Source organism: Strigops habroptila, chromosome 3 (genome assembly GCF_004027225.2).
Source record: "Strigops habroptila isolate Jane chromosome 3, bStrHab1.2.pri, whole genome shotgun sequence".
In the NCBI taxonomy this organism is placed as follows: Eukaryota; Metazoa; Chordata; class Aves; order Psittaciformes; family Psittacidae; genus Strigops; species Strigops habroptila.
Genome location: NC_044279.2, coordinates 75283022 through 75297517, shown reverse-complemented (window position 1 = coordinate 75297517; position 14496 = coordinate 75283022). Strand labels below are relative to the sequence as shown.

The following is a 14496-nucleotide window of genomic DNA, read 5'->3' as shown; positions in this document are numbered from 1 at the left end:
TCCTGTCCCCCCAGGGCCCTTCCTGCCTGTTGTTGGTGATCTGTGTATGGCTGATGCCAGACACCATGAGTGCTTGCTGCTAAACACTTCCAACTTGGTCTCAGCTGCAGAGGCCCTCCAACTGGGGGAGATGATCAATGATCTGCAGCACAGCCAATGCCCCTCCACTGCTGGCTATAGAGCCCTTCATGTCCAGCAGTCCTGGGGCAGATTGTCCCAAAAAGGCAGCCCCAGTCCGCACCCAGAGAGAGAGAAGGGAAGAGAGGTAGATGGAGTTATGCAATTGCAACGTGGCTGAAGCCCTCCAAGTGGTTCAACTTCCCAGCACCCGCTTCGCTCAGCCCCGCTCCCTGCACAGAACGGCAGTGAACCTACAGCAGCTCATCTGGCCCCCTTTTCACTGAACAATGAATCCGATCAGACAGAAACAAAATCGGCAGCATCAAGAATTAGATGATTCCTTTTCTTTATGGTTGTTGCATTAATGAGCAGCTACATGTATAGAACCAGGAGGTGACTAATGTAATTAACCTGGTGTAATGATACTGCTGAGGAAGAGAGAGAGGATTATGACATACTTAGATGTCAGTACTGCACAATTTTGTATATGTTCCCGGTACTCTCGGGTTGTGTCTGACACAGGAAACTTCACCACTGATAGATTTCAGCCTGCATCCATTCAGCTCATGCATCTTTCTATGTAAAATGAGGATGTGAAACGGGGATTACTTCCCGGGGGTTGAAGGGGAGGGAGGTATTCCGTTTTGGTGGTTCCTTTCCTCAACAGAATAATAGTAATAATAAAAAATTTGCCCTTTCTGGTGAAGAATCTTCCCAAAATGTCTGCTTCTTGGAGCAGGGGTTGGGATTTCACAGAAAGCTGTAAAGACAAAGTCAGAACGCGGGGATTCACACAACACTGGTCAGGGGGAGACAGAGGGATGGAAAACACCAAAACACAGGCAACTTGCAGCAAACCCATGAAGAGTGAAGAGCAAGCATTTAAAAACACACGACAGCAGCAATAATAGCAGCAATAACCGCTTATTTTTTCAAATTACCCTTCCACGTAACATTTTACCCGTCTCTTGGGGAGAGAAACGGCTGCCTGAAGTTTTGCGCGGGGCTGGCCGCGGTGTGCGGCTTGCAGCTCTGGGCACGTACGGGAGAGAGGCTGAGCCGAGTGGGGCAGAAAACCGAGAAAGAGGGGGAGCCCCAGCTACGCCTGGGCCACCAACCCTTCCCGGGGCTGGCAGCGGCGGGTTGGGAGCCGGGAGCGGGGGGGGACTGCCCCCTTCGCCCCTCCCTGCCTGCTCCCTGCCTGCTGCCCTCGCAGAGCGGAGCGCAGCGCAGCGCAGCGCAGCGGAGGAGGGCGGCTGCCGCCCGCGGATGCTGGGGCGCGGGCGGCGCGGGCAGGGCGGGCGGCGCGGGCAGGGGAGCTGTCCTTCAGCACCGAGGGCCGCCGAGCGCGCCTCCCGCACCGCCGCCGCCCGGGGAGCCGTCCTGCAGCACCGGGGCCCGGCAGCGCTCCTCCCGCACCGCCGCCGCCCGGGGAGCCGTCCTGCAGCACCGCCGCACGCCGCCGCCGAGCCGTCCAGCGCCGCGCCGCCGCCGCCGCCTCCTTGATGCAGTAGCGGGGCCCGGGAGTCGCCGGGGGCCGCCGCGGGGCAGGGGGTGCCGCAGCCGCGCTCCGCGCCTGTATCCCCCGACCCCCCCACTCCTCCTCTGTGTCCCCGTCTTTCCATCACCACCCGGAGCCCCCCTCTGTCCTCGCCCACCTCCGCCGGGAGCGAGCGCCGCGGCTGTGCGGAAAAGCCATGGGAGGCAAGACCTCGGCACCTGTTCAGCTGAAATCAAGGGCTTACAGTATACTGGGCAGCCTGGCTTGGTGGTAGGAGCGAGCGAAAGGAAAGGAGAAGCAAGCAAGCAAAAGTGAGAGAGGATTGGAGCGACTGCCGCTGCCGGGAAAAAAAAAATAATAAATAAAACCCCAAGGAAGATAACTGGGAAGGAAAAGGATTTTCATGGCGCAGGCTGCAGAGCTAAGCAAGAAGACTGAAGGTTGCATCTCTGCTCTTACAGTCTCTAACTGTCTAGGTCCAGATAATGAGAGATTGTGTTGAGGATGCTGCTGCTGCTCCCCTGTTCACTGTGGAAGCCATCTCCAAATTAGCCATTACATATGGAAACTGGAGACCAGAATTTTAGAAAAAGGGATTAAGGCGTCTCATTTTGGGGGGGGTTCTCTCTTTATTTGTTTGGTTTTTCTTGGTTCTTTTATCTCTTTTTTTTTTTCTTTTTTCCTTTTTCCTTTTTTTATATTTCAACCAGAACGTTTCCGATTTAAAAGGCAAGCCTCTTCCCGTGTGGTCTTTCTAATTTACACTCTTTTCCGTGGGCTTTCTTACCTCTCTTTTTTGATATCTATCTCTCTATATATACCCATTATATTATTAGTCGGAATTATTATTCATTTATTTTATTAAACACACACACCCCAAGAATCAGAAGGCGGTTGGGTATTTGTATAATGAAGAATTATGGGGCTCTTTGACAGAGGTGTTCAGATGCTTTTAACCACCGTTGGTGCTTTCGCTGCCTTCAGCCTGATGACCATAGCTGTGGGGACCGACTACTGGCTTTACTCCAGAGGGGTTTGCAAGACTAAAACTGTCAGTGAGAACGAAACCAGCAAAAAGAACGAGGAAGTCATGACCCATTCTGGATTATGGAGAACCTGCTGCCTGGAAGGTATTTGATTCTGGATCTCCACCACCCCCTCCTTCCTCTCCCACCACCCCATGTTTCTTCCCCCTCCAAATAAATCCCTCCACATTCCTCCATTTTCTCACTTCATTCCTTTCACCATGGATTGAGAGCAGTGGGCTCAGTTACTCAGGGCACAGAGGCAAGAAGACAGGCAAAACATTCTCTGTTCCGTTCCCTTCTCCCTTCCTCTTCCCCACATTCCCCCCCTTCCCAAAAATTCACTTCCCCCCTCAAACTGGAATAACGTGCGTGTTACAAAAACACCAAGGGACCCAACTGTGTGGTCTGCCTCTCTTCAGCTTGTTTGTACTGCCTGGGAAAGCAATGCCAAAATGCTGTATTATTGCTGTGCTCCGGCTGTAACCACAGAGTGAAGTAATTGCTCTCTTTGCAAAAGGCTTATTTGCAAAGACAAGACTGGGAGAGAGGGGCGATGTGGGGAGTGGGTGACTGCAAAGCACTTTGGATGCAATTATCAGTTCACTTTAGAAGGGGGGAAGAGAGAAAGGGAAGCAACCCTGTTAGGTCCAAAATGCCTCATACAGTGAATCTAATGATTCCAGTCATCTTGAGCAGAGTTCAGAGCATTTCGTAATGCCTGTGAGCAACCACATCTCACTGGGCTGGGTGAAGAGGGGTCTAGTTGGTGGCTGATTGGTTTGGGACTGGGATTTTTCCCTGGTTTGTTTGTTGTTGTGGGAGTGGGTTTTTGTTTGGGGCTTTTTCTTTCGGTTGGTTGGGGTTTTTTTAAGGTTTATGGTAAAGGCTAAAAATAAACAAGTCTCTGAATGGAAAAAATCCAGCCTAAGTCTGGTGTGGTGAAACTGAACAGCAACTCAGTGACATGTCTGATGGCAGAAGAGACACCGCCGCAGCCAACTTCTGGAATCAGACGTTCCTAAGGGAGAGGGAAAGAAAAGAGGGGACAGTGATTCGCTTTTAAATATGTGTTGCTCAGTACTGCTATTGGTGTACATGTGGGCTGCGGAGGTGGTCTTCACCCTGTGCTGGAGGGAGAGGGGCAGCCGATGTAAATGCGTGGCTTATGTTACACACGTAGCGAGGAGAACAGAAGCAAAAGCACAGAAGCGCACATTACAGCCCATTGTAAAAGCCCTGTTTATGAATTAGCTCCCAGCCGAAGGGTGGGCTCCCAGGGCTTTGTGGACATCCAGGGATAACGCCTGGCTCTGGCAGTGTCCACCGGAGCTGGGTGTGCCTGGAGCTCCCCGGCGGGAAACAACAGGGAGCGGGTACCGCAGGACTGATTCTCTCAGACCGGCGCTGGGAGATGGAAGGCAGTGTGGGGGGGGGAATAAACTATGTATGTCCTGATATCTCTCACCAAAGTGAGCTAAAGCTGCTATTTGGAAATGGTTGTGTCCGGGAAGAAGCGCGAATTTCCCCCCCATTCTTGGTGCAAATGGTTGAGTGATGGCTGGACATGTTTTGAATAGCTAAGTGACTTCATTGAGCGATGGTCTATTTGACGCATACTGCATTTAGTGCCCTTTGTCAACCCAAACTGCTGCCTTTTAACATATCCTGCAGAGGAGCTCTATGCTGAATACTATATGCTGTCTCCACGCCAAAAAATCAATAGCAGTAAATTAATGGGGGATGTTTTAAACACACGCGCTCACACACACGCACACATTTCCTCCAAATAGATAGGGGTATATAGCAATAAAAAATGAAAAGCTTTTCAAACAGCTATTCATTACAACCAGGGAAGGAGACGTCTCCTTAATTAAAAATTAATGAGAGAGGGAAGGAAAAATAAATAAATAAAGGAAGCCGAAATGAAAAGCCATGCGGGGAAGGGAGGCTGCGGGGAAGAACTCCCTTCCCGAGCCATGTCCCCAGGCTGGAGGGCAGAGGGAGGCTTGGGGTGGAGAGAGGAGGTATGAGGACCCCAGCCGGGAGAGGACATGAATTCGGATCATGTCTATCTGCCCACAGAGCCATACCCAGAGGGACGAGGTCCAAGGGGGAGGAGGAAGGGGCGGGTGAGGTTTGTCAGATTGGAGGAGTTCAGGGCTCCTGCTCCCTTACATCTGACAGGACCCCACAGGCACTGTGGAGAAGTGGCTTGCACAGCAAAGGAATGCACCAGGATGCTTCCAATTAAAAGCTCCAAAGTGCCCCTAGCCCAGGCCCCCTGCCCTCCCTGTTGATGCTCTCCAGCTAGCCTCAAACTGCAGCCCTGTACAAGGGGGTGAAATGCAGCCTGAGCACAAGCTGCATGGCCCTGGCAGGGTATTCTCTCTTGCCCCAGCCATGTGAGGGTTGTGCTGGCCCTTTCCCCCAACCCCTGGGAGCTGGGCAGAAGCTGCAAGCGGTGTAGGAGGGTGCAATGCACCACACAGGAGCTGAGGCCAGCTCTGAGTCCCTAGCCCGAGGGCACAGGTTGCACCAAAACTTGGATAAAGGCTCAGTAGTAGGAGCATCTCAGTAGAAAGCAAAACCAGCCCTACAGCCACACGCTGAGAAGGGCCTGGGCATGGGTTTGCTTCTGAGGTGGCACAGCAGAGGTCTGGTGCCACTGCTGCTGGGATGCCTCTGCCTTGATTCCCACAGCCCCACAGCCTGCATGGGCTGCTGGCTGGCACTGTCTTGCTTACAGGACAGCACAGCACAGCCAGATATCCCCACCAGCACCTGAACGGCAGACCTCTTACTGTCACGTCTGATCACCTGAAAAGGGGTTATCGTCTTTCTCAGCAGGAGGAATCAGAAGGGTGTCCCTGGTTGACTCGCTCTCCCTGGTAAAAGCTGCTGGTTGGTGAGCATGGAGGAGAAGGGAGCAGCAAAGGATCCTTTCCCCCATGATACAGAGGGTGGGAAGATTTACGGAGGGAAGAGCTTGGTCCCAGCAGGCTGTAAAAAGGCAAAACCTTCGGACTGTGCTCACACCCTGCCCATGGTATGGCACAAAGGCTGTGGGACAGACACACTTCTGCTGCCTGGGATGGGTGTCAGGACAGCTCTATATGGTGAGGGGAGGTAGTAACAATGAGGGCAGGAGGCTTTGTAACAAGAAAATAGTCTAGGGAGCCCAAATTACCTCCTGCGACTGGTAGGAAGCCTCTGATGAGGTCATCTTAATTTCTGGGGATGTTGGGGAATGCTGGCATTAGTCAAGACTGTAGGCTGTCAGAGATGGTGGACTCCTTGTGTTCAAAATATTGTGCTAAATTTTCTTTTCTCTTCTTGGCCAAGATATCCAGTAGCAAAAATGGACATGGAGACTCAGTGTCAGGCTGTACACACACATATGCTACAGTCAGAATTGCAAGTTCCTCTTGGAGAATTTAGTCCCCCAGCGTTCAATTTCTGGGTCCCCCTCTCTTCAGTCATCTGTTCCCCAGAGTGGACTTTCAGTCAGCATTCACAGATCTTTGTATTGCTCCAAAGAAGAGTATCATTTTGGATGTTCCTCCCTGATTGGTATCTCTTTCCCCCCATTTCTTGTGTCCTACAGTGAGGCCCTGCTCCATGGTGGGGCTAAAGCGGAGTGGTGGTGTCAGCTCTCATTACTGCAGGTCACATTTCTTAATCTTCCTTTCTCAGATTTTGGAGTTGCCCAAATGTGTCCCAGGGCCATTAAAAAATCTCTGCCCTTGAAGAAAAATGGCCTTTCTCAGCCCTTTAAGTGTGTAGGCACAAAACACACACGTGCGCCAAGCAATTGAGATCTGCAAGCTCATGCCAGACATGGATACTGCACCTCTTACAACTTTGAAATGGCTGCAGATCTTCCAGCCTAAATCCTTCTTGGCACCAAGTGCTTTAAAACCACTTTTTATTACAAGTGATGCCTCGTCTAATTCTCTCATTAGCTCCTGTAGATCTCCTATAGGATCTCAAAAAAGTGAGCGACGATGCCTTATCAGGGTCTTACGAAGCAAGCAAATGAAATGTATTTTATATCTGTAGGTTATTGGTTTTGTCATGTTGTCATTATTACTAGGAAAGGGATAGGTCTGGGAGGCTTTTATACTGAGAAGGAGAGAGAGAAGAGTGCAGGGCAGGCAGGCATGAGTGATGTGCATGGGGTTAGACATCCCTGTAGATCTGACTGGTGTGAAGGCAAGTAATTGAATGGATGTTGGTGGAGAAAATAATTCCTGCCTAGAGACCCTTCCCAAGGAAAATTAATGAGCTGATCTGTTCCCTTTCCAGCTTGTTATATCTGAACAGCACATAAGAGTTAAGTGCAGTTTCGGTGTTTGCAAAAACGAAGAGCTGACAGCACAGTGAGGCAGAGCACAGACAGTGGACAAGCTTCCGCCAGACAATTCTGGTGTTGCATTGCTTCCTCATGCTGCCTTCTCTCACTGATGTTCACTCCTGGGTCACCTCTTTTCTTTCACACTCATTCTACAAGTGCTTTTTTCCTTACACTCTGTCTTACCTTTCCCTATTTCCTTTCTTTTACCCTTCTTTGCTGACAGCATCCCTAGTTTTGCTCTGCAGAATTCTCTGCCATCCTACTTCCAAGGATCCACAAATCGACCAGGGTCCTTTCCCCTGACTTTTGTTGTTATATTTCAGGGGCTTTTCTGAACACACAGTGAACAGAGCAGTAGATTATTAAGTCAGGGTCTCCATGTCTTCGTGGTTCAGGAGCAGGAGCAGCCTAGCACAGCCTTGAGATGCAGCAGGAGGCAATGGCCCGGCACAGAGCTGATTGCTGCTGGCATTGCATCTGCTAGGAAGGAGGAGGATGCGGAGCTGGACAGGCCTTGGAGGAAGAGGAAGACAAAGGATTTTAAAAAGTGGGGTGGCAGATGGTGAGGGAGAATTACTTAGGATCCCAGGCTCGGGTTGGGTTTGGTTGTCCTCTCAGCTTAAATTCACACCTGACTGTAAGCCACCAAGAAGGTAGGGATTCGAGGGGCTGAGACCTGAAAGCTCAATTCCTTTGTAAGGTTTTACAAGTAAATGCTGTTCCTCACCAGTGAGTCACTAGAACTGACTTTTAAATTGCTTTTAAATTCTGAATCTTCCTGCTGACAGAGAAAGAGGAATGGGTTAATATTGTCCTGAAATGCACCAGAAACTGCCTTGCTGAAGAGAGTGAGAGCAAAATGCAGTGGGAGGGACATGGAGATGCAGTGTGGCAGCAGTAATGTATGAAGAAATTACACAGAGATAGAACAAATGTCTCTTTGCCAGGGAGACTAGGAGCTATTCCTATCCAGTGTTTCCCTTTTAACCCATCCCTTTTCCTATGCAGCCTCCTGAGCCCCCATCTCACTTCGCTGTGGTTTGGTACAATCTAAGCGAAAGATTTGGGGGGAGGAGGACTGCTGAGGTTTGACAGCAGAATCTCCATATTTATTTCAGTTAAAAGCAGGAGTGAGGAGGTTGCCGGGGGGAGCAGGGAACATTTCAGGCTCTCAGATGGCTCTGCCCCCTGCCCCTGTTTGAAGAGCAGATTCCCAATCAAGCATACTCGGTTTATCCCAGGGGGGAGCCCTTGCTGCTCCATTCTGCGCTGCTTCTCCCTTCCATATTGCACTCGTTGTCAAGGGACGTGCTTCTGCCTTTCACGGGCACAAAACCTTCTCCCTTGCAGGGCACTCTCGGGGAGGGAAGGGGGCTTCTGCCAGGGGAATGGGTTAGCAGCAGGGCTCTTGTTCCGTCTCCTTCCTCTGCAGCCCCCATCCCAGGGCAACAGCTAGCCAGCATGGGAAACACAGGGCGCAGAACAGGTCAGGCATACATAGAATGTATCGTAAATACAACACACCTAAAAGTTCTTTTTCCCTTGCCTGTATGACCCCAGCTTTATTCTCACCCTCCATCTTTGACTCATTCTATCCATCTCCATTTTAATTTGCTCTCGTTTCCCTCTCCTGTTTTTCCTCTTTATTTTTCTCTTTCATCTTCAAGCCTCTTCTGTGCTTTCTCTCAAAAGCAGCTTCGCCTTCATTATTTCACCCTGTTTCTCTCCAAGTTCTCTGAGGCCCATCCCCCTTGCCTTTTCCTCTGTTATATTATCTTGTCCTTGCTTACTCTGTCCCCTTTGCTCCTGCCATCTCATCTCTCTCTGTACTCTTTCCTCTTTGCTGTCATTTCCCCCAGCTTTCCCCCATCTCACATACAATCATTGCCCCCAGCTGAAGGACCCCATTCTTTTGGAGGTGTGCTCTCTCTATGCTCCAAAGCAGCTCTTTTCTGACCCCTCTCTATCTCTCCCCCTCCTCCTTTCACTGACCAGTGTCCCTCTTCCTCAAAGCAGTGTATGACACCAGTTGCTGTTGCTGTCTTCTCTTCCCCCCAGGGGAACCCAGCTACCTATGAGGGGGGTGAGACCCAAGTCCCTCCTGCTGCTCCCCTCATTGCTCGTTGCCTGTGGTCAAGCCAACATCACTCCACTTTGCTGCCTCCAACCTCCCGTGGCCGGAGGGCCCACTGGCAGCTCAGCTGATGAGCTGGCTCATCTGCATGCAGTCAGCAACTGGGCTGGAAGGAGCTCACAGCAGTCCTAAATACCCTCCCTGGCAACCCTCAGCCATGGATCAGGCCAGGATCCAAATGGAAAATAAGGGTCTCTGTAGCCATAACCCTGGGGCAGTTGTTGTGCACTACAGCGAAGGATCTCCGGTTGTCAGGAAGAAGTGTCTCAGCAAGCAGTCCTTTTCAAGCTGCTTACAGGGGGATGATTTTCTCACGGATGCCCAAGGGTGAAGGGCTGGGGTCTCCAGGCTGAATGGATCTTGATCAGCTGAATGAACCACAGTGAGTCAGGTCAGGAGGTGCTGCTGGCCAGTGGAAAAAGGGCATTGTGTACCATGGAGGGCTCTACATGAACCATGGCAGCTCACTGAATGCCAGAAACAGGGATATTGCTGTCAGTGGCCCAGCGCAGCCCATGGCTGTAGACAGAAAACCAACCACCAGCAAGTCCCCAGGCATAAGGAGTAGAGCAGGATGGATAGCAGAGAGTGCAAGAGCAAGGGCCATCCAAGGGAGAGGGCTGCAAAGCCAGAAGAGGGTTCATAAACAGGGGACAGGGACAAGGAGAAGTAGGAAAGACCATGAGTATGAAGGCAGCCCTGCAAGACTAGGTGTGTTTGCCTGGAAAAGGAGGTGAATGAGAGGGGAAGCAATCGGATTGTATTGAATAATGAATGGGCTAGAGAAGATGGATCAGTAGCTCTTGATTTCCCCATTTTGTAACACACAGACAAGAGGACCTGACATGAGTCACCGGAGACCCAGTTAAAGTGTTCTCATTTGATGCGTATCAGGGCTGTGGAGCTCATTGCCACCGGAGCTCCCGTGGCCAAGATTTTAACAACATTTAGCAAGCAAGTGGGCATTTACAACCGAGTTCACGAAACTTAAGCGCCCTCCTAATGGATGTGAACAGCATTTTGGGTGTTTTGTAATTCAGCAATTAAGGCAGTTGCCATAAAAAAGAGGAAAACATTTCACAAGGGCAGCCTATCCCCTATCCGACTGCCATGTGGTTCTTGCCTCTTCCCTGAAACATTTGTCAGGGATTAAACGGAGCTCAGATTTACTTAGTCTGGCATTTCTTTTGTTTCTAGATGCTATGCTATGCAGTTGCAATATAAGATGCAAACTAGGCCTGCGTTTCTGCTGGTGTCAATGACTGCCCTAATTTGACAAATTAACAGTGAGTTTAGGTATTTCTATCATATTTTTCTGGGAAGGATCTGGGATAGAGAGCAATTAAGAGCATATGGAATTAAGTGGAGTCCTTTTTCTTCACACCCCAGGGTATAAAGCAAGTAGTTAGCAATGAAGGTGCTATATATGTGCAAAGAATTATTATTGTTGAAGTCCCTGCTTCCCAGAAAGCAACAGGCTTTGGGTCTCTTTGATGCTATCATGACTAAATTAGAAACGAGGTTGTCTCTTTTCTCTTGTATCTGTGGAAATGATTACTGAACTGGCATCTGATGACGTACAATACCGTAGTGTTTCTATGCACAAGAGATGAAGGCCCGATTCTCCCCTCTCTGCACTAATGCAACCTCACTGACTCGGATGGAGCCACACTACTTATGCTGTCTATGCAGGCAAAGGGAGAATGAGGCTAAGGAAGGGCTGTGCATGCTTTAAACAGCCATGTCCTCAAGGTCACTGCGTGTCCCTGCATTGCCAGTGCCATACCCAACAAACTAGGGGCTAAATTCACTTCCAGTGTGAATGGGTGCAACAGCCCCGAAGTTGATGAGATACTGCTCCTTTTTATGCCAGCCGCTCACCCAGTTCAGCAGTTCCTTTTTTAACTATTTCCATTGTCATCGTCTTTCACCCTCATTAGAAAAATTCAACCTGGCTGCCCTCCCTGTGGGGCACAAATCCTCTTAGGGACTCCTCACGTTGGATTTGTGAGCCTGTAACACAGCAGAGGTGACCATGAACCCCCTGGCACTCACCTTCCTCATTTTCATCTTTCTGCATTTCTATCTTTCATTGAATCTCTTTTATTTACTGACAGCTTTCTGTCTCCCAGCCCCATTTATCCTCTTTGTGTTACAGAAAAGCTCTCCCACAAAATTTCAAACTACACAGTCAGAGTTTTCATACCAAGCCCTGCAGGATAGCTGAAATCCACTGCTGTTCTATGGCACAGGCTGCTGAATTTTTATACTAGCTTCCTATCAAATCTATAACTCCCCAGAGAAGTATATGGACTTTATCCTGCGCTTCTTCTTCCCCCAGAGCATATAGTCCTACCTGCTAGCTGCAAAAACCAGAAAATGATGGTATACAAAAACCTGAGAATGCAATGCCATCCTATCCATGGGTAGGAATTTTTCTGATGTGTGTTTTTGCTAGAAGCAAACAACTATAAATTTCTGATTTAGCTTGTTGTATAAAGTATACATTCTGTCAAATAAAGAACAACACTATCCACCTCCGTCCCCTGGATTTTCTATCCCTTTCTGATTTTTCTCTTCCTATTTCTCAGTTTTCATTCTCCCCCTGAACATGATATTTTTTTTTTAGTGTCTGTTTTATTTTTCTCCACCCACTGCTTCGTAACTACATTTCATTCTTAAATTCGCTATCACTCAGGGAATTTCTCTGTTTCTTCAGGTCTTGTTTATACCAGCAGTGTAGCTGCAGTGCGATGGATCACATTTGAACACTGAATATTTCCCTGATACGGTCATGTTCATTCAGTTTCATAGACCAAGCACTGCCAATCAAACTACTTTTGATCCAGAACTATTTGTTGACTCCTGCAATCTTACTGTGACCTGCCCATTGTAACATTTCTGAGACCCTGTTCCTGGAGCTTTATTTCCTTCTGAAGATGTTGTCTAATACTTTTATTTCTTTCTTAGTTTCAATTTTTTTTTTCTTTCTTGGTTTCAGTTTTTCTTCATTGTCTCTACCATTCTGCTTCAGAATTCATTGTTTCTTCTTTTCTTCTCTTTTTCTCCATGTCATCTCTCATGTCTGCCATTTTCTTCCCCAGCTGTCACCTATGATGACATTTTTTCCCTTCCCTTTACATTTCTACACCATAATCCTTCTGGATAGGAACCATTCTCCTCGATCCCAGACCATCCAGCCTCTATGGAGAGGTGGTAGAAAAGGACTGACAACTAAGTGTGTTTTCATGTGCATATGTGCACGTATGCACATGTGCATCTCCTTTCAAATACGGTCAGTATGAAAGCTTAGTGGTTGAGTTGAAGTGTCCTGGCTCTGACTTTTGCCTTTCAGCGAGCCATGAGGAGTCATTTCAGAATGCAAATGCCCCCCAGAATTGCTTTCAGAGTACAGGGTCTCAAGGGATCAATCATCAAGAGTTTCTGTTGCTTCCTTTTAGATTCAAGCATTGCCCTTTTCCTTAGGCTGAGGGTCACAGGTTTTTGAAGGGCACTGGCAGAATCATGAAAGAAGACATTTTTCTCTTGCTCATTTTTGAGTGAGGGAGTGAATGAACTGTGATAAATATTTTTCTGTATATAGCTAGAGCCGTCTCAAAGAAGTGACAGAGGAAACAGATGGCAGAGGCCCTTTATAGGCAGCTGCTGTTGTCTCTTAAGGTGTCACCATCAGAAGAAAAGTGATTGTAATGGGGGAGCTTCAAGATCAGTAACGCCTGAAAGGACTAGAGTAGAAAAGAATGTCATCCTGCATGAAGGTTGGGGAAGGAGACAGAAATCAAATATTCAGAGACTAAGGAATGGTGCTCGAGAGGTGAAATAAAGTACAGGGAATAGGCTGAAGCAACTATGAAGTTTTACTGACTGACTACAATCACAGGATGGATGGTTTCCCTGTGTTTGGGAGTTCATACTTGCCCACAGACAGTGAGAACGTTGTAGGCAGGGTGAAGAGCTGATTTAGAGTATTTTGGGGACAGCAAAAGAGGATGGTGTCCAAAGGAAACAACTAAGAGACATAGATCCCCAATGTACTGTGGAAATGCAGCTGGGAGAGAGGAAAGGTGCGGGAATATCTATCTCCAGGCGTTTATCTTCTCCAACTTGCTTCCGAGCAGCACTGCAGTGTGTGCTTTTGGGATGGCAGAAGGGTGGGGTGCTACAGTTTGGTGTAGAAGCCTCTGTCCCAGATATTCCTCAGATAATTTGCCTGCCTGGAGCCCTACCATCTCAGTGTATGCAGTACGAAAAAGAAATTGTAAGTCGACCTGTAAAATAAAAGGAGACATGTAGCTGCTCCCTCAAGAAATAACCGGGCTAGGTTCCTTCATATCTTCCAGGCTGGGAGGGATTGTACAGTGGGTTAGACCCCTAAGTATGCCAGTCATGAAGTTGTTTAAATCTATCCTGCTCCATTTGTGTCTCCAAAAGTAGGAGCCATGTGTTCCTTTCAAGGAAGAGAACATTCATAGGAAACTTCAATAGGAGGTGTGGGAGGAAACCAGGAAGGATGACAGGGTCTACTGTGAAACGCAAAGGTTTGGGGTAACAGAGCAGCTGGGATCAGGCTTGGTGTTTAATTAATAGGAGTTGAACATTGCACTACGTTCTCTAGCTGAGACACCTCCTTTGCAACTGTGCTCAATAGTCTCAAAGGAAACAACAGTCAAGAGCAAAGCAGTGCAGTGCAGCTGTTTTGCTGCTGGTAAAGGGAGCAGCAGAGAAACTAATATGTCTACCCTGTCAAGCGAACTGCAATGCAAACAGCCACACAGCATGCAGGAAAAGCATGGACTGTCGATTTTCCTAAATTTCAGGTGGCCACCTAATTATTGCAGCACTTTTCCCCAATCATCACTTCACTCTTCCCCTCTTCAGTCATCGCTTTGTCCATGCGTTCACAGGAAAGCATAACTGAGAAAGGCCAAGAACGGCTTTCCAGGAATTAATTCCACGGGCTGTACAAGATCACAGGAGAAAGGTGATTTTCTGTGTGCTGCATCACTACAGCTTGGCCCACATTTACAGGAACAGCGAGGGGGAAAGCATTCAGAGCAAAGGAAGACTGTGAGAAAGAGCACTGTGGGGATGTACAGGCACCAGGACCAAGGAGAATTTATACTCTTCTGCAGAAATCAAAGGGATGGGTTATTTATGGGAGTAGACTGACTCAGCTGTGGAGGAAAGCATCTCTGCATGCTGGAAACAGAGGGATGGTTGGGGCTGGAAAGGTCTGTGGCAGCTGGGAAGCACAGCTGGCCAGAAGAAAACACTAGGCAAGAAAAGACCCAAATCAAAGGAAAACTGGGAAAATGAAGAATCAAGAGTTTGAGTATAA

General features: G+C 48.6%; 1 protein-coding gene across 2 annotated transcripts in view; it reads left to right on the top strand.

The window, feature by feature from the left end:
- Positions 1–1118: 1118 nt before the first annotated feature.
- The window catches only part of CACNG2 (calcium voltage-gated channel auxiliary subunit gamma 2), a 54001-nt gene continuing 40623 nt past the window's right edge, over positions 1119–14496 (top strand). The window contains exons 1-2 of one of the 2 annotated variants that reach the window (XM_030478537.1): positions 1425–2061; positions 2606–2751. In XM_030478537.1, coding sequence (XP_030334397.1) covers positions 2610–2751 — 142 coding nt within the window. In that variant the 5' untranslated portion in view covers positions 1425–2061; positions 2606–2609. Of the gene's footprint in view, positions 2752–14496 lie in introns of both variants that reach the window. The other variant, XM_030478536.1, reaches the window with a different exon arrangement.